At 42.6% G+C, this 23,095-nt stretch overlaps 1 protein-coding gene across 2 annotated transcripts in view; it reads right to left on the minus strand.

The window, feature by feature from the left end:
• Nucleotides 1-23,095, minus strand: part of LOXL2 (lysyl oxidase like 2) — a 66,657-nt gene that overhangs the window by 27,231 nt on the left and 16,331 nt on the right. Inside the window, exons 2-4 of one of the 2 annotated variants that reach the window (XM_077262821.1) lie at nucleotides 4,426-4,500; nucleotides 3,280-3,651; nucleotides 468-643 (exon numbers count right to left, since the gene is read on the minus strand). In XM_077262821.1, the coding sequence (XP_077118936.1) occupies nucleotides 468-643; nucleotides 3,280-3,616 (513 nt within the window). In that variant the 5' untranslated portion in view covers nucleotides 3,617-3,651; nucleotides 4,426-4,500. Of the gene's footprint in view, nucleotides 1-467; nucleotides 644-3,279; nucleotides 3,652-3,951; nucleotides 4,073-4,425; nucleotides 4,501-23,095 lie in introns of those variants that run through there. The other variant, XM_077262823.1, reaches the window with a different exon arrangement.

Below are 23,095 nucleotides of genomic sequence, written 5' to 3' on the forward strand. Positions count from 1 at the left end.
CTATTGATAGTTATAGAGCAGGAAGTCTAATGCAAGGTAACAAGACCAATGTAGAAAAGGCAGAGAAGCCTCTATGTTGGGCCGCCGTCTCCACTGTCGGGTCTGCTTCCATCATATGTATACTGTTCTTTGTCAGTGATTGATTTCCCATACATGTCAGTTCCCACTTGTGGACCAAACTCAAATGAATGATTCCGCCAAAATGTTTTTTCACTGACAAGTTGCTAGGAAACATTTGGGAAACCTCCATCGGTTTTATTTTTGGACATGCAGAAAAAAACCACATGTGGTAAAAAATGGACACACTGATAAAGAAATGGGTGTAAGATAGATCAGAGACACTGATGAAAACTGGTCTGTTTTTGGAGAGCAGGAAATAAAATCAGTGACATGTGAATAAGGCCGAACAATAAGGATGATGTGAAGATTCTAACTCCTATTGTTAAAAATTGCAATTGATCCCTCACCTCCAGTCTCTCCACCAAAGCATTGTCATATTTGAATCCAGGAATCCTACGGTCGCTGCATTGTACTCCCACGTCCTCGCTGTGCTTACAGTCCGTCACTCCCCAGCCATTGTGGCTGCACTCAGCAATGCTTCTCTCCCTTCCTCTGCAGTGCACGTTGTCCATCCAGATATGTCCTGTGGAGACAGTAAGCGTGGTCACATCACATCATGGTCTAGCATTTCAATAGTCACATATCATTTCCATTGACTTCTATGGAAATATCCTAGTACCACATTTATCATGCACTGCATAGAATATGTAGCCCTGATAGAACGATTGAAATTATTAGAAATGATGATGACGATAGATCAATGGGTGATCCAGTGTTTAGTCCTTTTTGCAGTATCAGAGTCAGGCATGTAGATGTATGGGGTGTAGGGTTGTAACATGGCACAGGGAGGTAGCCATTGTTGAGGTACTGTCAGGACTCTGAACATTTTTTATTACCTTTTGTGCATTAGTGCCCTTTTCCAAGATGGCGTCTTTGGTCTCATGTGCACTGTGTCTTCCTGCTATAAAACTCCATCCCAGCCTTCAGTCTGTGCTAGAGTATTCTGCCTTGCATCCAGCTCCTGACCTCTGGTGACTCCCTGGCTATATACCTGCTCCTGTGAACCTGTGTGGTGATCCTGCTACTCTGCTCTGAGTTCCTGCTGCATACACCAGTTCCAGTAATCCTCCTTCATCTGCTGCTCATGTTTACTTCCATCTGCACTTGCTGGACATGTAAGCTGTTTCTGCTCTGCAAGAACCTGAGACTATTACCCAGGCCTCCCTGGTTGAGCTAAGATATTATTTGAACTGCCTTATAAGCTTATCTATCTGTGTTTTGGACCAAGCAAGGACTTATTCGTGTCAAGTATCCTCAAGAATAATTGTGCTTCATAGACTTTCTGCGTGATTGCATTTTCCTCTGAAGTTTCCTATAGACTGCTGAGCTGCATTTAATATTTACTCCAAGTGTTGTGGACTTGAGTTTCTCTCTGCACCTGTTTGAATCACCGTGGGATAATATAGACTTTTACCACTTATAAAACTGTGTCCTGTAGTTGTCTTGTTCCACGCAAAGAGTCTCCTGAGTTATCCCCTATAATTATTACAGGTACTTATCTCTTATGCCCTGGCACGTTACATGAAGGTGGGCATCCTGGCTGGGTGTGTGGATCTGTGCTATGGGGGCGCTATGCCCTTGCAGTCCACATGTTTCCGATGACTTTGGTTGGCCAGGTCCAGATGTTTGACAGTTCAATGAGCGAGACCACCAGTCAAATTAAACTTTTTACTCAGTGATAACTGGGGGGTATTACATGCAGTAGATAGCGGATACATAACTTGATAAATGTTTCCTTAACAATACGGAGCATTTTTTCACACACAATTTGGATCCCTTCCTCTTTACTCACTTGTCCTATATCTTCAATGTTCCTTTCTACTTCACCCCAGCCCAGCTCAGTACTATAGTCCAGTTAGCAATAGTCCTATTCTCTACCCGCAGTTCAATGTCTTCTTTCCCCTCTAGGGAACTATATTGCCAATATGTCCGGTACTTAACTTCTCTGTCCCTGACGCTCTGGAACTCCCGCCCAGGGCACTTTCTTCATCTTACGTACTCTGTCCCGTCTAGGCCCATTACCTTTATGAGTTATAAACTCTGGGCTGTACTGCTGACCCAGAATCCATTTCCAGTCGATCACTGTTCCTTCAGAAACTTCTCTTTTACTTTCTGCTAGGATCTCACTATCTTTTAGATCGGTCTCCTCTCACATTAGGGACACCCACGTCATGAGGCACTCCTCACATTAGACCTTATGTCTGCTTTCTACTCTCATTAGGCTCTTACTGACGTTCTGACAGGAAACTATCTCTATCCCTTCATCTCAGTCCCTCACACTCTGGGCTAGTCCCAACCATTAATTCTCACTTTCCCTACTGTCGAAAAACACACATCATTAACGGCATTAACATATAGCACAATTCACATTACACATTACAATAACACACTTGTTCTTCAAGGGGAAAACGCGGGCAATATGTTCATCTCCCTACAGAGGAACAAATCGCACCCAGCCCTCACTGTCTGAGGGGGCCAAACACCATAATAAATGCTTTTACTAAAATGGCACATTAATACCTTCTAATTTTGAAAGATAAGAAAGAGGGACATATAGTGTGATGCAGCAATTTTTAAATCAATACCCCAGTGTTGCCTAAAACTTTATATGTGCCCTCATAGAAATTTTGATGCTGCCCCCCGTGTTTACACCACACAGTATGATGCCCCCACACAAGTATTCCACTTTCCTGTATGTCCTGCAGCTTCTATGCTTCTCTGGTCTCTGCTGCCACTCTTGTGTCCTGACAATATCCAGTGACTTGAAGGTCCTTCTGTCCACCCAGACCAAACAATGCAGTAGGGATCTGATGGCCCCTGTTGCACCACTGTATTCAACCGATATATTTGAAGTCAGGACATACCCTCAACCTCGCGGGACAGATCCCCTAATTTGGGACTGTCTCTCTGGATCCAGGATGGTTGGACGATACACACTATGTATGTTGGTGCCAGGGATCTTTAAGTTACGTCTCAAGTAACATTTTAGACACAGCAATTGTTTGCCAAGTGGTTGTTTCTTATGAATACTGGCCAGTAATAATTTAGTTACAGGACTTATCATAGTTATATAAGAGCATACTACCCTCACTGCACCAGATTGGCAGATGAAGAAATATTTCTAAAAGGTATAATGGAAAATTCCTACAATGTGCTTACCTTCTCCTTTGCCATACTTGGAACTTGGTGCCCATGAAACGGCCTCCATGTAGCCCAGGTCTCGACAGACTATGTGAGCGGCGTACAAAGAGAAATCGTCATCGCAGACAGTGCCCCATTCTCCATTATAAAATACTTCCACTCTCCCCTCGTTGTGCTTGCGTTTCTCTCCTGCCAGCCGCACGTGGATTTTTGGTGGTTCCTTAGGTGGCTTGGTGGGTTGTGGCTCAGGCGCCTGTTGTTGGTAATATTCAGGATAGTACTGCCAGTGTTCATACTGCCCCAATGTGGGTACAGTCAGAGCAAGGAAGCATAGGAATACGGGGGCCACCAACATAGTCTATAGGAAAAGTGGCGGTATTGACACCAAACCTGTAATGAATGAAAAGACATCTATAATATAGAGCATAGATGAGACCCATGAAGTGCACACAACCATCTCTATATAACTGCCCCCTGATATCAGCACTTAGGGGCTTCAAAATATATTACACAAGTAGAGAAATATATTATTATAGTCAAATTATACAGTATATGTAGAGCTCCTCTATGTAACAAAAGATGCAATTGTTAATTATTCTATAGATATTCACATCATAGTGCTATATCTTATTATAGGTTTGTCGCTAGATGGCGGTAGTTTATTAAAAAGAACCAACACTTTTTGTCTACCTTTAAAGGGCAATTCCGCTTTAAGGCATCCTGGTGCACATTCTTGTGATGAGTAAGAAGATAATTTCCTAAATTCCCAGGATATAGGGGCTTTTCAGAAACTTCATTGTATCAACCTTTTCTGAGCTGATTGGTTAAGTGTCAGACAACGCACATCTTTAACTAAGAGAATTTGGCTTCTGTTATCCCTTGGCATGAAGCTGTGAGATTCCAGCTCATTGACGAATACAAAGGTACTTTTTACCATGGTACAGTAGAATATGGAAAAATGATTAATAGAAGAGTTTCCTTTTAAGTGCTTGCCTTTGTGATCAACATGCTATTAAAGTTAACTTGTCAGCAGATTTTACAATACAAAGAGGCATAAAATGATCTCTTATACCTGATGAGGCTGATGTACTTACTTGCATAGTCCATGACCTAATAGCTGTAAAATCTATTTTGAAAGTTAAAATTCAATCTTCACCCACTTACCCTGATTAACAGCGCCTCAGTATCCCGCCTGCTGACGAGGTCTCACACTGCTCAGTACAAGCTGCCAATAGCGGGCTATATAAGGGGAAAAAAAAGAAATATGTATCTGTTTCCCACATTTTTTTTATTTATTTTTATGACTACAAAGGACTACTAAAATGCATTTTAAATTTCGTTCCCCTCTCCATAAAATATACTTTTATAAACAGAATCCCTTTTTTTTTTACAGGGGTGAGGCTAGTAATAGCAATTAAGAATGACAGTGACATAATTACTGAGTCCAGAGAAGGAAGCATTGTTAACGCTTACTATACTGTATACACAGCGCTCATTCAACATTGTGTATACACAGATTGGGAAGGCAGAGATGGTAATAAACCATCTCTGCCTTCTCTATGGGAAGTCCGGCTGTGTCTGACAGCTGGGTCCCAGCTCCTGCATCAAACTACAAGCCATTTCAGTGCTGCAGTCAGTGATTGATCACAGCTTTAAATGGTTCACGAGATTTCCCACTTTAAAGAAAGTGCACCCCAAACACTCTTAAAATACCTAAAATTACAAACAGAGCAGGTAGTCATCATCTTCCGGCTGCAGCACCAACTATCCGCAGCTGCTTGGATCTTGGTGTTTCGGCTGAAGCGGTGATGCCACATCGACAGTTCGCAAAACACCGAAATCCAAGCAGATCGTTTCACTGATTTCAGTGATTTGCTGAAGCGGTGATGCAAGATGGCAATGTGACGTTATGGCTGAAGCTAAAAGGCAGAGACCCGAGCAGCGGAAGGGATCCAGTGATGGATCCCAGGAGGGCGAGTATCTGCTTGGTTTGTTATTTCACACATTTAAGAACTTAGGTAACTCCAGTTGCTATTACAGACAGATGACACATCCAACGTCTGCCCGGTATCGAGCGGGCTCAGCTCCTAAGCCTGATCTATAAGCCCCACAAGTGACTTGGACTGCACAGGTCGTTAAGGTTTTACTTACAACTTGTCAATTAAAAAGAAGGCCAACCATGTAATATATGGCCTAGCTGAGTATGCCAGAGGCAGAAAAGTACGGTATTCCATGAGCAGCTTTCCACTCTGGGTGTCCTGAGTAGATGACTGTCACTATGAGATTAGAAAGGTCTCATGTAAATGGCTGTGTTAAATCTCTATTTTGTTTAGCCATAATAAGGCTGCCAAAAAGGTGCATGAGGCATTACAGTACCTCCATATGCCTACAATTTCATACAACAGCATGCTAGGGGTTACGTGATCATACGGAACTATCTCTGTACATACAATAAATTACAGAGCCTGTATGGCAGCATATGGAGGCTGTGCAGCTCCCTACAAGACGTCACTACATTGGGCTTCCTGCGCTAGGACATAGATAGCACCCAAAGCACACTGCTCATAGGGGGAATGAGGCAAATTGATGTTTATTTCTTTTCCTACATTGCTGTTGGAGTAGAGGGTTTCCATACTAGTAGGGAAGGAGGCATCATATTGTGTGTGGGAGCATCATTGTGTTGGAGGGAAGACTTTGGGGGGGTCATCATTCTGTGTATGGGGGGCATCATACTGTGCTCTTGGAGACAATTAGGGAGCATCAATGTGTGTTGGAGGCATGATTGGGTACCATAAAGTGCTAAGGAGCATTGTGTGAGTGTCATACTGCACGGAGATCATAAAAGGGGTATCATACTCTGTGGGAACACTTAAGAACCCTCAATAGGGGCACTACCGTGGCAGCACAAAAGGGACTGAGCAGGGTTAAGGGTGTAGAAAACGTGCTGCTAAGTGGCCCTCTTTCCTGTCCTTTACATTTGCGATGTATGGGGTGAGTATATGAACAGGGTGGTGTTATCTCTAATATTCCATTGGAATGTTCACCCATCTGTAAATGTGAAATATGCTTAGATTGTTCTTATATATGCAAGTTGCAACTGATAGAAAAATGCTGAGTATGATGAGAGACTCCAGGTCTATGACAGTCAGACACTAGGCCTCAAACCTGTCTCAGAGGAAACGTGGCCTAGTTGCCCATAGCAACCACAGTATACTCACCATTGTGAAAAAAAACAAGAGCTGTTGGTTGTTACTGACACCAGAACCATTTTCATTTAGAATTTAGAGCTGTTGATTACTGATGAGCGAGTGTACTCGTTGCTCGGGTGATCTCCGAGTATTTGTTAGTGTTCGGAGATTTAGTTTTCATCTCGCAGCTGAATGATTTACAGCTACTACCCAGCCTGAGTACATGTGGGGGTTGCCTGGCTGCTAGGGAATTCCCATGTGTTCAAGCTGTCTAGTAGCCGCAAATCATGCTGCTGAGGCGATGAAAACTTAATCTCCGAACAGTTACAAATACTCGGAGACCACCCGAGCGTGCTCTGGAAAACCCGAGCAACGAGTACACTCGCTCATCACTACTGGTGATGCTTCTAGTATCTCCACAACCTAAAGGAAAAAGTAGCCGACTACTATATATACAGAGGCAATAAAGGAAGGGAGGAAGGGTGTAGCCAAGGGGTTGGGGTTGAAGATAAGCCACAGGCCACTTTTCCTTACCCGGGATATAATAAATACAGGATGAGGGTATCTTGACTTGGAGAAAAAAAGCTGAACTATGACCCATTTGACTGACACCAAAAACCTGAATATAGAGAATATAAAAGGAGTTGTGTAAAGAAGACCAGTGTGATCTGGCTTCATAGGAAACATTGAATTTCATCTGACGTCTATGGGGACTGGCCCCGTGCTATGAGCGTGGTAATGTACAGAATGTCCTCGATAGCATGATTATTATGAGTAGGTGGAAGTTCATATCCCCTTGTAAAACAAAGTCTTCCTGTACCCCCTTCCCCCTGCAGCCTTACAGAAGCTGCCCCCTCCCTGTCTGACTCTCCTAGACTACTCTGAGTAGGAGGGGGGGTTCCTGAGTCTGAATTTTTCCATAATGAAGTCATGCCGAAAATTACATCACTGGAAGAAGGAACAGGGGGATACCCCTGATGTGCGTGATACTTGCTGAGCTGGTAGAGCCAGCAGCCATCACAAGGCCCATCACTACAGGAACATTGCTCAACACATAAAACCTGAGCTCAGATAAGCAGCTTCTTCTGCAGGAATCCTTATTGCATAAAGTAACTTTTTCCACACCTTGTCAGAAATAAAATGTTAGACAGCTGAAGTTTTATGGGTGAGGGGGACAGGAGGGCACTTGTTCCGCACCTCTGACTTCCTCTACTGCAGAACAATAAGCCTTCTTGTTATACTATGTAATGCTATAGCTGGCTGCCACTCACATGGCCTATAATATTTCAGTAAATAAAAAAAAATAAAATAATAATATAAATACCGGTAATAAAAGTGAATTCAAATTTTTAAATTCAATTATTTCTCTATATTTGTTTCAAATCACTTTTAGACTACGGAATGTTCACAAGTCGGAATTTTGCAGCTTTATTTTTGCAGGCAAAACCTGCTCTCTTGGCAGTAAAGAAGCTGCTTACAAAAATCAGGGTTTGCTGCGCTTTTGCTGCTTTTTTTGCTGCATATTTGCACTTCCTCATTGTTTTTTATGGTGAAAAAATGCTGTAAAAACGCTGAAAAAAATGACATGCTGCAAATTTGCAACCACGTGTGCATGAGATTTTGCTGGTACAAGGTTTTGTGACAAAATTATGCAGAAAAAGAGCAACAAAAATGCAATGTGTGCACATACCTTTACCCTAAATCCTTTGTGAGGAGCTCATTGCATTAAAATACAGAACTGTACTAGAACTTGTTCACACGTAGCATTTTTTTACTCGGGGAAAAATGTTTTTCGATAGCAAATGCTATTTTTTTTTTCTTTTTTGAATTTTTTTTTAGAAACGTAGTATGTGAATTCTTGTAGCAGCTGAGCAGCGTTTAAAAGTATGTAAAATAGACAGAAAACACATCAGAAACACACATTTTATTACAGAATTTTTCTGGCATTTATCTGTGTTTTTCTCCACATCAACAACAAAACAACAAAATGTAATAAACAGCATCGTATGTTATGGTGCAAGCACCTGCGAGAAGTAGGCAGAAAAAAAAACACAGCATTTCCGCACATGGGAAAATGGCCTACAAGAGCGCCCATAGAAGATTTTCTCCATTCAGTTTTTCCCTATTGAGATCAATAAGGCTTAGCAGCAAAAAAAACACTAAAAATGCTGGGGTTTTCCAGCCATTGGAATTTTCACTAGCAACTTTTTCCTGAAGCGGCTTCGCCGGTGGTTTTGCCATTTTCTTCTCTGTGGCTCCACTGGTGGAGGCTTTTTACTACGGTATATCTTCTGATAAGACAGTGGGCAGCTTCTGCTCAGAAGTCTGTGGGGCCCTACTGTGCCTTCAAATACCTCAGATTTCATAGAAATGGATTTTTCTTACATTCCATATAAACTGAATCCAAGGTTGGACCCCCATTAAATTCTACGCAGCCCTACAGTTTACTATTGTCTGACCCCTTGTTTAGGAAGTTTCTTCAATCATTTATTTTATTTATTGCTCCAACATATTCCAGGGCGCTGCACAGAGAATATCAACACCCACATTGGGGCTCACAATCTAAATTTTTGGGGAAACTACAGTACGTAGAGAAAACTCATGTAAACCCATACAAAGTCCATACAGATGTTTCCGTGGAGCTGGATGCGTACCTGGAATATCTGTGAGGTAACAGTACTAACCACTGAGTCATCAGAATATAAGGATTACGGGGCGTGTTATTTGGGCAATTGCCCATTATACCCATCCTGATCGTACACCCACAGCCGGTGCTCGCCCTCCACGTCACCAGTTATGTATCTTGCACATACAGTAAAGCGTTCTTACAAGGGGACACGGGCCGGGATGTTACACATTTTCCATGCCTTGTGAGACGTGCACTGACTATGCACATACTGTACTTAGATTTTATTGTCATTTGGAAATATTTACAGAGCACCTTGCAGCACCCCCACATGCTCGCTGTAAAACCACACTGCCATGTAATTTGTCGTCACGTAAAAAGGAAACGTCTAAAAAAACTGGAGATCTAATGATACACGGAAATCTTATCCTGACCATATACAAATAAGGCTATGTAACCATCCGTGGCTGCTTACGCTGTGTCTGTGAATGTCATTCACATATATAAGATCTAAATGTAGACAGAAAAACAAACATGGCTGAGACCCCAGACATATGAGCAGTCATCTTCTCAGAAAACAGACTGTCATTCATACCCAGTGAATGGTAATTGGAACCTACAATTAACAATAAACAGGCCTTTGGTCAACCTAGAATTTCTATTAAAGGGCTATTCTCATCATCATCAATCTTCAGGAGCGCACAGCTTCCTAGCCTCCCCACTTCCTAAGTTTTGTAGAGCAGCGGGGGTCCTGATTGATTGACAGTTCAGACAAGCAGCAACCTTGGGCTACTGGTGCTCTCCCATGCGGTGGCATAAGAGGAGGAACTAAAGCTGATAGGATCCAAAGATCTGGCCAGTTTCAGAGCAGTGCTAACAATCTGTATAGCAAAGAGCCTGTAAGCGCTGGGTTTCATGCCTTGGAAACCGGTCACCACTGATGGACTGCAACTGGATGACAACCAATATGATTGCAGCTCCCAAAGTGTTGGTTGCCCATCATTAGTAGTGTCGTTTATGGGTTTACTTCATGAAGGCAAGAGCATCCATCTATATGGACATGCAGGTCATAGAAAGCGGAATCAAATGATACCTTGATATTAGCGATCTGATGAATGGTTCCCAAGAAATCAACTATTTACTTACATTAATCTGCCATGGTGATCTTTTCAGCTTATTTGCATATAAGAAAAATGTGGATTACTCAGGAACCATTTATGGGATCACAGATATCAAGGTATCATTTGATTCAACTTTGTATGTCCTGCATGCCCATATTGACGGCTTGGGAATGTAGATCCTACTGACAAATCCCCTTTAAAATAAAAACAAAATGCGCTTGTGACCAGCTGGTTATTGAAGGTCAGGCTCCTGGAACCCATGGCATGGGTGGCGCCACGAGAGGGGTAATACCCTTGGGGATGAACGATGGAGGTGCCAACAAGTCACTTTGTCTTAGGCTGGTTTCACACGACCATCATTCTTGGGCCGAGGCTGTTGTGCTCGGGTTAGGAGACCCATGGCCAGTCCAGACATCGTATTACAGACATGCACCATAAATGAACTGTAAAGCTATCCGGAACAGGTACTAAAACACTTGGCTATGGCATCAAATAATCCTTTGATCTAGGTAAGAGGAAGTATGGCTAGAACTCTGGCAATATAACAGTATAACAAGGAGGACCAATGGAAATAATGCATAACCATATGATGAAGGCCATGTGGTGTCCACCAGAACATGATACCTTCCAACATTACAATCCGTATTCACAAGACACTGTTGAACCTCACACCCCATATGATTTGCAATGTTTCTTCTCTATTCATCTTTGTAGTTGTTTGACAATGTCAGGTCTGTTACATGACAAATGTGCTACATACTTGTATGTAACTGGAGCTCAGCTTTTAGAAGATACCCCTGACCTTCTAAGTGAGGCTTAGCCTAAAACTATAGATCACTTCCTCTGGAAATGTCTTTATCACATGAGTGAAGTCTATTGTACAGATGTGTATGGTATTCTCATTAGTTCTAGGATGATTTATTTGGTAAGATGCATGTTTGTTCTCTACTCTCCCTGTTGCACCACTATCCATGGAAAGACTGACATCACTGTTTTTCTAGACCACAATGTCTTGGTAAGATCCAGCAATCATCATACATGGGGAGATCAGACGGGGACAGTGGACGGTTAGTTGGGTGGTCTCCAGTGGAGGAGATCTTCAGATGTGAGGAGGATGAATAAAGTCTCTTCTGTACAGCAGACTACTACATCAAGGTTTTGGTCCCTAGGTTCTTTTGATGTAGACTTGAAGGAGAAATGTCTGACAATCTAAAATGACAGCCATCTGATAAGGAGACAAGTGTTCTTGTCAGTAAGGCGCTGGAATGTCAGAAATATCCTTTCTCTTTGGTATTTCTCCAACCATAAGCTTTTCTTCATTCTAACTAAAGCCAAATTGTTCTGGTGATGCCCATGTTATTTCCTAGGCCTTGCCTTCCAGTAAGTCCTTATTCAGATGCTCATGTTTTATGCACTGTATTTGTTGATCATGAGTCGAAAACAAACCCATCATAATCTATGGGGCTGTCGATATGTTTGTGGACACCCTAAAAAAATGGAGAAGTCTGATTTTAATATAAATGTAGCACGATCATATCTATGGATCAGGCTAAGTTGAGAAATCTCCCACTTTTCATCCACAAAAGGTGGACCCGTACCGTCACTTGCGAGACATCCTTATGTCCGTTTTTGACATATGGTATCTGTATTTATACAGCAAAATTACACAAGGCCGGATACACTAATAACTGCAATGGATCAGTTCGAAATGGATGGTGTCCATATTCCATCCTTTTTTTTTTTGCGCCCCATTGGAATGTATAGTTGAGTCTGGTTTCGAAAAGACTAGCGCATGTTTCATTTTTTATTGGTCCGTGTGAGAAAATGTTCATTTAAAATAGCACATATAAAGAAAGAAACAGGTAAACTTGAATTATTCATCAAGGCATATATAAATGAAGTCAATGTGGTTAGAAAAGAATGAAAAGCGTATAACAATATCTGTGGACTGCACGTCTGCTCAGTGTCAGGCGTCTGCCTCGTTGTGAGCAGTCACAGGCAGCGTGCAGCGCTGTAGGGACCGGCCATATGGGAGTGAAGACTTTGTTAGGCTCTGATCACAGATTCCTGTATGTCGGCCCCAGGCCCAATCACGATGACAAACCCCTGTGTAAACCCACCGAGCCTGTGTCTGCTTGTCCTGAGTAAGCGGTTTTATCCCGTTCTAATAAAAAGAGGAATAAGGGATCCATGTGCACCCGGGACACCTAAGTGCCCACAAACCCTCAGATAATACTGGCCCTATGTATGGTATGTACACGCTACTACCTAACCACATATACACAACACTAGCCCATATCTATCACCGGTCCAACATGGCGGACGTACTGCTGAAGTATGGCCATTGCCATTTGCTCTGACACAATAAGTAATGACATATCTATGAACAGCGAGTGGCACAACAGGGAATATAATCACTGGCAGGACATGCTGTGATACCAACAGTCAGTGCCGGTCTCGCCCATATACACTGCATACCCTGCTCCTCAGTATTGGTACGTTATTACCCCCTACTTTATGTATAAAAATTTCTGCTTCCCCGGCAAGTTTACTGTTCCACAAATGCATCTCCAGTTACCAGAGAAGGGTCTGACCGGGCCCGGAGGCCTTCTTCTCACACAAAACCTCATATTCCAGTGATGTCATCTCCCAGTTATTTTTGTGGAGCGGAGATGGGTCCAGGGAGGAAGATGATGAAAGGTGAAGATTAAAGGGGAACTCCAAGAAATATATCATCTTTAGAACTAACCAGACCAAACCACAAGATTTAATAACACCCTTTACTTGAATAAATCCTAATGGCGCTAAATATCTCCTGTCAGTAATGAACAGAACAGAACTGCCGTGAAAGAAGATAATAAATGCTTGTCCTTCTGTCTTATGGAAACTGGTGATGTCAATGTTATGGCACTATGCCACTATATCAGGCACTTAATAGGATACCAGCTGGCATTTATAGGGGCACTGTGGGGAAACTATGACTGCTAGTTAAGATAGTTGGCATTGCTGATAGTTTGGGGAACTCTTCAGCTGGGGCATGGTAATTCGATCAGTGGCGGCACTGCTGTCTTTATTGGATCAGTGGCAACACTACTGTCTTTATTGGATCAGTGGCGGCACTGCTGTCTTTATTGGATCAGTGGCGGCACTGCTGTCTTTATTGAATCAGTGGCGGCACTGCTGTCTTTATTGGATCAGTGGCGTAATTGCTGTCTTTATTGGATCAGTGACGGCACTGCTGTCTATTGGATCAGTGGCGGCACTGCTGTCTTTATTGGATCAGTGGCGGTACTGCTGTCTTTACTGGATCAGTGGTGACACTGCTGTCTTTATTGGATCAGTGACGGCACTGCTGTCTTTATTGGATCAGTGGCGGTACTGCTGTCTTTACTGGATCAGTGGTGACACTGCTGTCTTTATTGGATCAGTGGCGGCACTGCTGTCTTTATTGGATCAGTGGCGACCCTGCTGTCTTTATTGGATCAGTGTCGACACTGCTGTCTTTATTGGATCAGTGGCGGCACTGCTGTCTTTACTGGATCAGTGGCAGTACTGCTGTCTTTATTGGATCAGTGGCGGTACTGCTGTCTTTATTGGATCAGTGGCGGCACTGCTGTCTTTATTGGATCAGTGGCGGCACTGCTGTCTTTATTGGATCAGTGTCGACACTGCTGTCTTTATTGGATCATTGGCGACACTGCTGTCTTCATTGGATCAGTGGCGGCACTGCTGTCTTTATTGGATCAGTGGCGGTACTGCTGTCTTTATTGGATCAGTGGCGGCACTGCAGAAGTCACAGTTATGGAGACATTAACGAAACTAAAAAGTGACTAATGAAAAAGCATGAAAATATTTGTGGAATGGATGTTGGAGGGTATTATGATATCATTAAAGGGGTTGTCCACTTTTGGGGACAATTATTATTATTTAAATACATGTATTTAAGGCTAAAAATCATTTTTGCAATTGGGTTCCATTACAAATTTTGCACCGTTTTGCTTTGAAAGGTTCTTTTTTACGCTGCACATCAACTTTGAGGTAGCCTGCAGTCTTAAATCATCTGAGAGAAGGTTAAAAAAAACTATAAAAGCTACAAACTCTCCCGTTATTCAATCTGAATGAGCTCACTGACTGATTCTCAATTTGCTCATTCTTCAGCCAGAAATAGACAGGGCAACACAGAGGCTATAGAAGGTAAATGGTGCAACATTTTTAAAGAAACCTAATTGCGGAAATCATTTTTAGCCCCAAATCCATGCGTTTAACAACCAAAAACAGGCCCTAAAAGTAGTTAATCCTTTCAAGTGCTAGGGCCTTCCTAGCTGTGCATGTTTGCAGCATGCAGCAAAGGAAGCTCCTGAGGTATACATTAAATGGTCGGAGGCCAAAGAAAGAGTTCCATTAGCTTCCATGGCTAGTAGATGTTAATATTTCCATTAAGGGGAGGCAGCAACATCAGTTATTTCATAGAGAAGGGTCAAAAAAGAACGGACATCACACGAACGCTCCAGATATTCATCACAGGTATCCAAGCCATGAGCCATATAAATGTATACGCCGTCAGCCTTCACTGTAGCCTATGGGGGGGTGGAAGGTTTCTTCAGGGCGCAGTCAGACGGCCATATAAATCGGACCACAGTGCACAGACTGGCCGGGGGTCTCCAGATCCGAGTGTGAAAGCTCCATATATTTCTATGCAGCTGACCACTGCAGCGGCGGAGGACTGACTACTTCTCCTCACTAGACCAGGTAATAATGATGGAGACGAGTCTACAATCTGGAGTTACAGCGATCATCGGGGTTACACCTGGTTCTCACAGTTTACACCACGTATGATATTTGTGAGATAATAGATCATATTTTTATAGAAAGTTCCCTGAAGGCCCCAACTGCATCCAGCGTGTACAATCCATACCCTCGGGGCGGTGTCACGTGAGCTCTCTGTTGTGGTTTTCATTTTTTTTTTTTTAAATGGATTTCGCCTCAGGGACGTTACCTAAAGTGTCTCCTCCGCACTAGCACCTGCCTCATGTTTCCAGCAATGTTTAGCACCGCCTGGAATAGCTGACATGGAAAGGTACTTAAGCACGTAGCCAAAGGATGGGCCCCCGCCAGTCTTCTTAGGGTGTACGTGTGAGGAGGAGGACATATTGCCCTGCTCCCCATCAGTGCTATGTATAATGTGATGTGTCATCTGAATAATGTCCTGCGTCTTTTGTACATAGTATGTCATATGAATTGTAAGATGTCTGCCTATGTAATGTATTAAGTAATGTAAGCAATGTACAGTATAGGATATGATAGTATAGGATAAGCATTATAGGTGTAATAGGCTTAGGGTGTAGAGAGGTCTTACTTTGTTAGTATGAAGCTGTAGTCTGCCCAGCAACAGGTAGCTGGCAGAGACAGGGAGAGTTATGATACAGTTAATGTTTGGGACTAGCCCACAGTGGGGCTAGTGCCAGAGAAAGCAGGTCAGTGAGAAGTTGGAGAACAACCCATGTGCAGTGCTCCCAAAGGGTGATCCTCAGATAGAAGGAGACGGGAATTTACTGAAGCGAAAGAGTGGCCTTCTACCTTAAAGGGGTCCTTAGACAGGACGATGTGTCGCAAGAAACCCTTAGCTTGATGAATGCCAAAGGTACGAACCTAAAACGGACTGAGACTGTGGGACTACTGAGGGTCCCGAGTGGTAGATCCAGGGCGTCCATAGTCATAGAACGTGGAGCAGGTGTAGAGAAACTCACTGATCAGGACTGTGGCGACAAGTTAGGCTGTGGCGTAGTAGGGTGAAACAGTGTGCTATACTGGCCCTGGAGTAGACTACAGTGGAAGGAAACAATGTCAGTAAAAACAATTCTTGCTGTGAAGGAAATATGCTTAAGACTGTGTACTCGCTATCCATTGTACATAACCGTTATCGTTCAGTAAAGTTCCCATGTTTGAAGAGAAGTCTCCTTTATTGATGTGTGGGATTTGTGGACCTGGCCAGCCAATACCAACGGCTTCCAGCGGTCTGCACGGACACAAGGCCCTCACAACATTAACACCCAGCCAGGGCCCACAATTGTCTGTGACTCTGTAACGTGCCGGGGTGTCAGACACATGATACTCGCCTACAGCTACCACCCTGGGCACCGTAACATATGCACGCTGAGTCTTTTTGATGATTTTTTTTAAGCTGAAATTGAACAGAATCTCCAAGAGCTTGAGGAGTTTTCCATTTCTGATGAGGGTTTGAAGAGTTTCATCTCAGTTTCCGCTCTGAAAAACTCCTCAAAATGCTCCATGTTCACATAGTATTAGGGTATGTTCACACAAGAGTTCTTTGAGGCAGTTAAAAATGACGGGTTTTCTATCGGAAACCGCCTCTTTTTTGGAGAGTTTTTAGACATGTTCTTACATACAGCATGTGCCCCACATAGCCTCTAATATATATCATGTGCCCCACATAGACTCCATATATACAGCTTGAGCCCCACGTAGCCTCCCATCTATAGCATGAGCTCCCACATAGCCTCTTATATACAGCTTGTGCCCCACATAGCTTCTAATATACAGCATGTGCCCCACACAGCCACTTATATACAGCATGTACCGCACATAGCCTCAGTATATACAGCAAGAGCCCCACATAGCCTCCCATATACAGCGCGAACTCCCACAAAGCCTCTTATATACAGCTTGTGCCCCACATAGCCTCTGATATACAGTATGTGCCCCACATAGCCTCTTACATACAGTATAAGCTCCCACATAGTCTCTTATACACAGTATAAGCCCTCACATAGCTTCCTATTTACAGTATGTGCCCCCACATAGTCTCTGATATAAAATGTGAGCCCCACATAGCTTCCATTTATACAGTGTGAGCCCCACATAGCCTCCTGTATACATACAAAATATCTCATACACGTGGCAAGGTGCACACAGAGGTGTACGCCACTTGCCCGATGCTTCTTGATGAGTCAAGAGTGTTGGACTCCAGCCCATCATCGAACCCATTAAATTTTTTTCGTACACATGAGATAGGTTTGTACAGCAGACAGCGATCTCTCCCGACTTCCTCATAAACATCAGCGCTCAGCTCGGACGGGGAGAGGATAAAGCTTCTGTCAGATGCTTCTGGCAGCGACTTTTGCCTCTGAAAACAAAAGAACTGTTCTGAAATTTTACCTGCCCCATCCTCCTCTCCTCAGACATTATCTGAAATAATAAATGTGGAATAATTACCTATTTTAAAATCTGTTGCATGCTTATTTTTTTGCGCAAATTCTACGCAAAAAAGATCCAGATTAGAGAGACTAAATGTGCAATGGCAAAAATTTGAATGACAGCCTCTAAACTCTGCCAAGGGTTAAAAAAATGCACATCAGATTTGTCTATAGCAAATCCTAAAGGTAAAAACCTGAAGATGCGTAGCTGGATTCTGGTCTAGAATATGTCTTGTTTAGGGAATGCTCATTTTACTATCATAGTATATAGAAACCTGCAAACATATGGTTCATTTTTCACTGAAATATGTACATGATTGGCAGGAACAACGCCCCTGGGGCCAGAAATAGGACAAGAAAACACTTTACATGAACCTAATCTTCAATGATAGCCTCAGGCCATATTGAAGGTGCAGATGCAGGATAGTTGCTACAAATGCTGCTAGTTCAACCGGCTCCAAAGGAGGACAGACAACCTTAAAACGGTTCTCCACTTTGGGTAATTCATACTTGTTGGACCATAAGTTGATCACAGTGTCTCCCTGTTGGGACTCCCTGCAATTAGCTGTAACTTTCCTAGAAACCTGGTTTCATTTCCCTGCAGCACCTCCACAGGAAAAATGAAGTATTACACAGTCCATTCAAACCAATGGCATATACAGTGGCTTGTGAAAGTATTCACCCCCTCTATCTCTCCTCTCTATTTTTCACATTTTGCCACCTCACAACTTCAGGTTTTTTGTTTTTTTTTGAGGGTTTGCATCAGTTCATGTAAAGAACTTGCCTACAACTGTGAACATTTGGTTTTCTTTCTAATGCCCTTATCTGTGAAATGTGTTTTTCCACTGTGGACTCTGACACTAAATATACTGAATGTTGTTATCACTGTTCTGTAATAGTTCCTGCTTATCATTTGATGGCAGTGTCCACTCTGGATCTATACCCCATACATAATGATATTATATTTCAATATTGAATTTTCATTATATATTATGTATTGAATCAGTATTTTTCTACATATACAGTGGGCAATTTTATACATTTTTTTCATCTTGCTGCTTTTTAGTCATGAATTCTCTGCATTATACCGTTACCTCCCGGCTCCCGTAATCTTTTCCCTGTTGAGAGATCCATTTGTTATTTGTCTTTTATATGTCATGTATCATTAATAAATATTTAATTAATCTGAAATCAAGTTTCACACTGTTGTTTTTATATCCTTAATGGCCACACAATAGCTATAAGTCTAAATATATAGAGTACAGACCAAAAGTTTGGACACACCTTCTCATTTAAAGATTTTTCTGTATTTTCATGACTATGAAAATTGTTCATTCACACTGAAGGCATCAAAACTGTGAATTAACACATGTGGAATTATATACTTAACAAAAAAGTATGAAACAACTTTCTAGGTTCTTCAAAGTAGCCACCTTTTGCTTTGATGACTGCTTTGCACACTCTTGGCATTCTCTTGATGAGCTTCAAGAGGTAGTCACTGGGAATGGTTTTCACTTCACAGGTGTGCCCTGTCAGGTTTAATAAGTGGGATTTCTTGCCTTATAAATGAGGTTGGGACCATCAGTTGTGTTGGGCAGAAGTCTGGTGGATACACAGCTGATAGTCCTACTGAAAAGACTGTTAGAATTTGTATTATGGCAAGAAAAAAGCAGCTAAGTAAAGAAAAACGAGTGGCCATCAGTACTTTAAGAATTGAAGGTCAGTCAGTCCGAAAAATTGGGCAAACTTTGAAAGTGTCCCCTAGTGCAGTTGCAAAATCCATCAAGCGCTACAAAGAAACTGGCACACATGAGCACCGCCCCAGGGAAGGAAGACCAAGAGTCACTTCTGCTTCTAAGGATAAGTTTATCCAAGTCACCAGCCTCAGAAATCGCAGGTTAAAGGGAACCTGTCACCCCCCCCCAGGCGTTTGAAAAAGAGCCACCTTGTGCAGCAGTCTCATTGTCTCAGTTGTTTCACACTTTTTTGTTAAGTATATAATTCCACGTGTTAATTCATAGTTTTGATGTCTTCAGTGTGAATGTACAATTTTCATAGTAATGAAAATACAGAAAAATCTTTAAATGAGGTGTGTCCAAACTTTTGGTCTGTACTGTATGTTAATGTTTTTTTATTGTGAAGCAAACAAATAGCACAAAATAACTGAAAACTTCAGTGTGCATAACTATTCACTCCCCCTAAAGTCAGTACTTTGTAGAGCCTCATTTTCTGGCAATTACAGCTGCAAGTCCTGTTGGATAAGTCTCTATGAGCTTTCCACATCTTGCCACTGGGATTTTTGTCCCTTCCTCAAGGTAAAACTGTTCTAGCTCCTTCAAGTTAGATTGTTTCCTCTGGTGAACAGCAATCCTTGACCACAGATTTTCAATTGGTTTAAGGTCTGGGCTTTGACTAGGCCACTCCAAAACATTTACACGTTTCCCCTTAAACCATTCGAGTGTTGTTTTAGCAGTATGCTTTGGTCATTGTCTTGTTGAAAGGTGAATTGAAACATATTTTGCTCAAGAAAATCCCTCTATTCTGCACCTTCCCCTCGACTCTAACTATTTTCTCTGTCCCTGCTTCCGAAAAACATCCCCACAGCATAATGCTGCCACCACCATGTTTCACTGTGGGAATGGTATTTTTGGGGTAATGAGCTGTGTTGGTTTGGTATAGCGTTTACCTTGGTGCCCTAAAAGTTACATTTTGGTCTCATCTGACCACAGCACCTTCCTCCACAACATTTGGGGAGTCTCAAACGTCTTTTGGCAAACTCAAAACGAGCCTTACAATTTTTGTGTGCAAGTAAATGCTTTTTCTGCTCACTATTCTATAAAGGCTACCTCTATGGAGTGTACAGCTTATTGTGGTCGTATGGACAGATACTCCAGTCTCTGCTTTGGAACTCTGCAGCTCCTTCAGGGTTACCGTTGGTCTCTCTGCTGCCTCTCTGATTATTGGCCTCCTTGCCTGGGCTGAGAATGTTGCTGGGCGGTCCTCTCTTGGCAGGCTTGTTGAGGTTCCATGTTCTTTCCATTTGATGATAATGGATTTGATTGATTTGGATTTGCACCAAACTTACTATCGCATGACTACCAGTATTCAATGGAACAGTGAGCTGACTTTTTACCTGTTTGTACCAATGATATGCCCGCCCATGGCTCAAAGGAATGGTAATGAGTTGTGTTGCTGTAATTTTCTAAAATTGTTTCAAAAGTGCAGCATGTTTTACTGATTTGGAAAATCGCAATAATTAATTTTTATGAAATATCGACTTTAGGGAGAAGTCCAGCCTGCAGGAGGGTTGCATTATCTCCATTCGCAGTACAGTGTGATTCTACCTTTTGCAGTGACACAATTTATCCATGATTTGTGGTCTAAGGGGTAACGTTTCTCCTTATGGAGAGTGACATACCAGCTGGCTTGTCAAGGTAAGGAGGCTTATTCGCCGTGCAATGCTCCTCTGGGAATTTAAATATGCAAATTGCCTCTGCTGAAAGAAAGAGGACTTAACTCTATAGCGCCACCTATTGGAAGTAGCGATCCTACAAGTCACAATCAACCCTTTAACGAGTCGTGCAATATGACTTAGGATAAAAGCCAAATCAGTATCTCAATTTGCAGACACGGTGTTTCGGGCTGTTGGCCCTCGTCAGTGCGAAGCATGAGAACTGATTTGGCTAGGTGAGAGGCTCTGGAGTGGGGTCTAAGGGGTAACGTTTCTCCTCACTGTCCATAAGGAGAAACGTTACCCCTTAGACCCCACTCCAGAGCCTCTCACCTAGCCAAATCAGTTCTCATGCTTCGCACTGACGAGGGCCAACAGCCCGAAACACCGTGTCTGCGAATTGAGATACTGATTTGGCTTTTATCCTAAGTCATATTGCACAACTCGTTAGAGGGTTGATTGCGACTTGTAGGATCGCTACTTCCAATAGGTGGCGCTATAGAGTTAAGTCCTCTTTTTTTCAGCAGAGGCAATTTGCATATCCATGATTTGTGAAATTCATTAACCTTGAGACAGCAAGTCAGACCCCGCAAACTGACTACTGCAGCTAATGTCAATATAGGGAACAGCAAAGACAAAGAGCATCTATAGTGGAGGAGATCTGAAGCCCGGAAGGTTATTCAACATCATCCTGAAAAGTCATTTAGTAATGAGAGCGCTGCTGGGAGGAGAGACCTGGAGGAAAGTGAAGCTTAGATGACAGATGAAGGAGAAGGTGAGGAATGGAGCATAGACAAAAGGAAAAGTGATAGGAAACCACTCTACTAATGGTGACAGGTATCGCAGTCTTGTAGAACTACACAGTAGTCCTGGATGCCGGAAGAATTGGAGGACAGACATGACAATCGACTAAAGGATTATTGTATACTTTGCTTTAGTTGATGATGTTACCCTTTAAATGACCTATTAAGGAATGCACTGAGCATCAGTAGGCAAGGCGCAAACTCCACACAGGTACAATGGAAGCATTGCATATCCAGAAAACACCTTGTCACTGAACCAGAGACTGGACAGACCACAGCTGTCAATGAAATATGGACTGGACAGACCACAGCTGTCACTGAAACATGGACTGGACAGACCACAGCTGTCACTGAATCATGGACTGGACAGACCACAGCTGTCACTGAACCATGGACTGGACAGACGACAGCTGTCACTGAACCATGGACTGGACAGACCACAGCTGTCACCGAACCATGGACTGGACAGACCACAGCTGTCACTGAAACATGGACTGGACAGACCAAAGCTGTCACTGAAACATGGACTGGACAGACCACAGCTGTCACTGAACCATGGACTGGATAGACCATAGCTGTCACTGACCCATGGACTGGACAGACCACAGCTGTCACTGAACCATGGACTGGATAGACCACAGCTGTCACTGAACCATGGACTGGACAGACCACAGCTGTCACTGAACCATGGACTGGACAGACCACAGCTGTCACTGAACCATGGACTGGACAGACCACAGCTGTCACTCAGCTCAGTTTTGTCTATTGCTTTAATATAGCATATACCAACCATTGACATCACCCAACTGGATGGACTGAACCGACCATAGCGGTCTATCAACCAGATGGACTATAATGACCAGAAGATGTCTTTGAAATAGATGGGTTATAATCACCAGACTAAACAATACCTTCATAAATTACAATTTCATAAAATAAAAGAGGATATTTCAAAAAAGAAATAATGTTTTCAGTTGAGGAATCCTTTTATGCTCTACTCCAGAGAAATTAAGAAATTGGAGATGTACATTTTTTTTTATGAGAATGTTGGCAAACAAGTCTGTACAGTACATATTGTATAAAGTTAATTAAATTGAGCAAATTTCCGGCATGATTTCTCCTTCTAAGAACAGATGAGGAGTGTGTCTGGGAGCAGCAATCCCTCCCTATGTGTCCTCGAAGCATGTGCTTTACCTGGAACAAACCCAAGTAGCACGCTGACATAGACAATAACATGTCCGGCACTGAACACAGACGACAAAGGCCCCTACTGCATGTAAGGGAACCTACAATGGACATTTAGACGGCCAGTACTCTCAATTTGTATGTTCATCTCTTTATACCATGTTTAAATATAATTTGTAATGCAGATTTATTTCTTAATATATCCTAATAGTAGATGAAGCTCCTCTTTTTCAACAAAGCTCCAAA

Source organism: Ranitomeya variabilis, chromosome 5 (genome assembly GCF_051348905.1).
Source record: "Ranitomeya variabilis isolate aRanVar5 chromosome 5, aRanVar5.hap1, whole genome shotgun sequence".
NCBI classification, from domain to species: Eukaryota; Metazoa; Chordata; class Amphibia; order Anura; family Dendrobatidae; genus Ranitomeya; species Ranitomeya variabilis.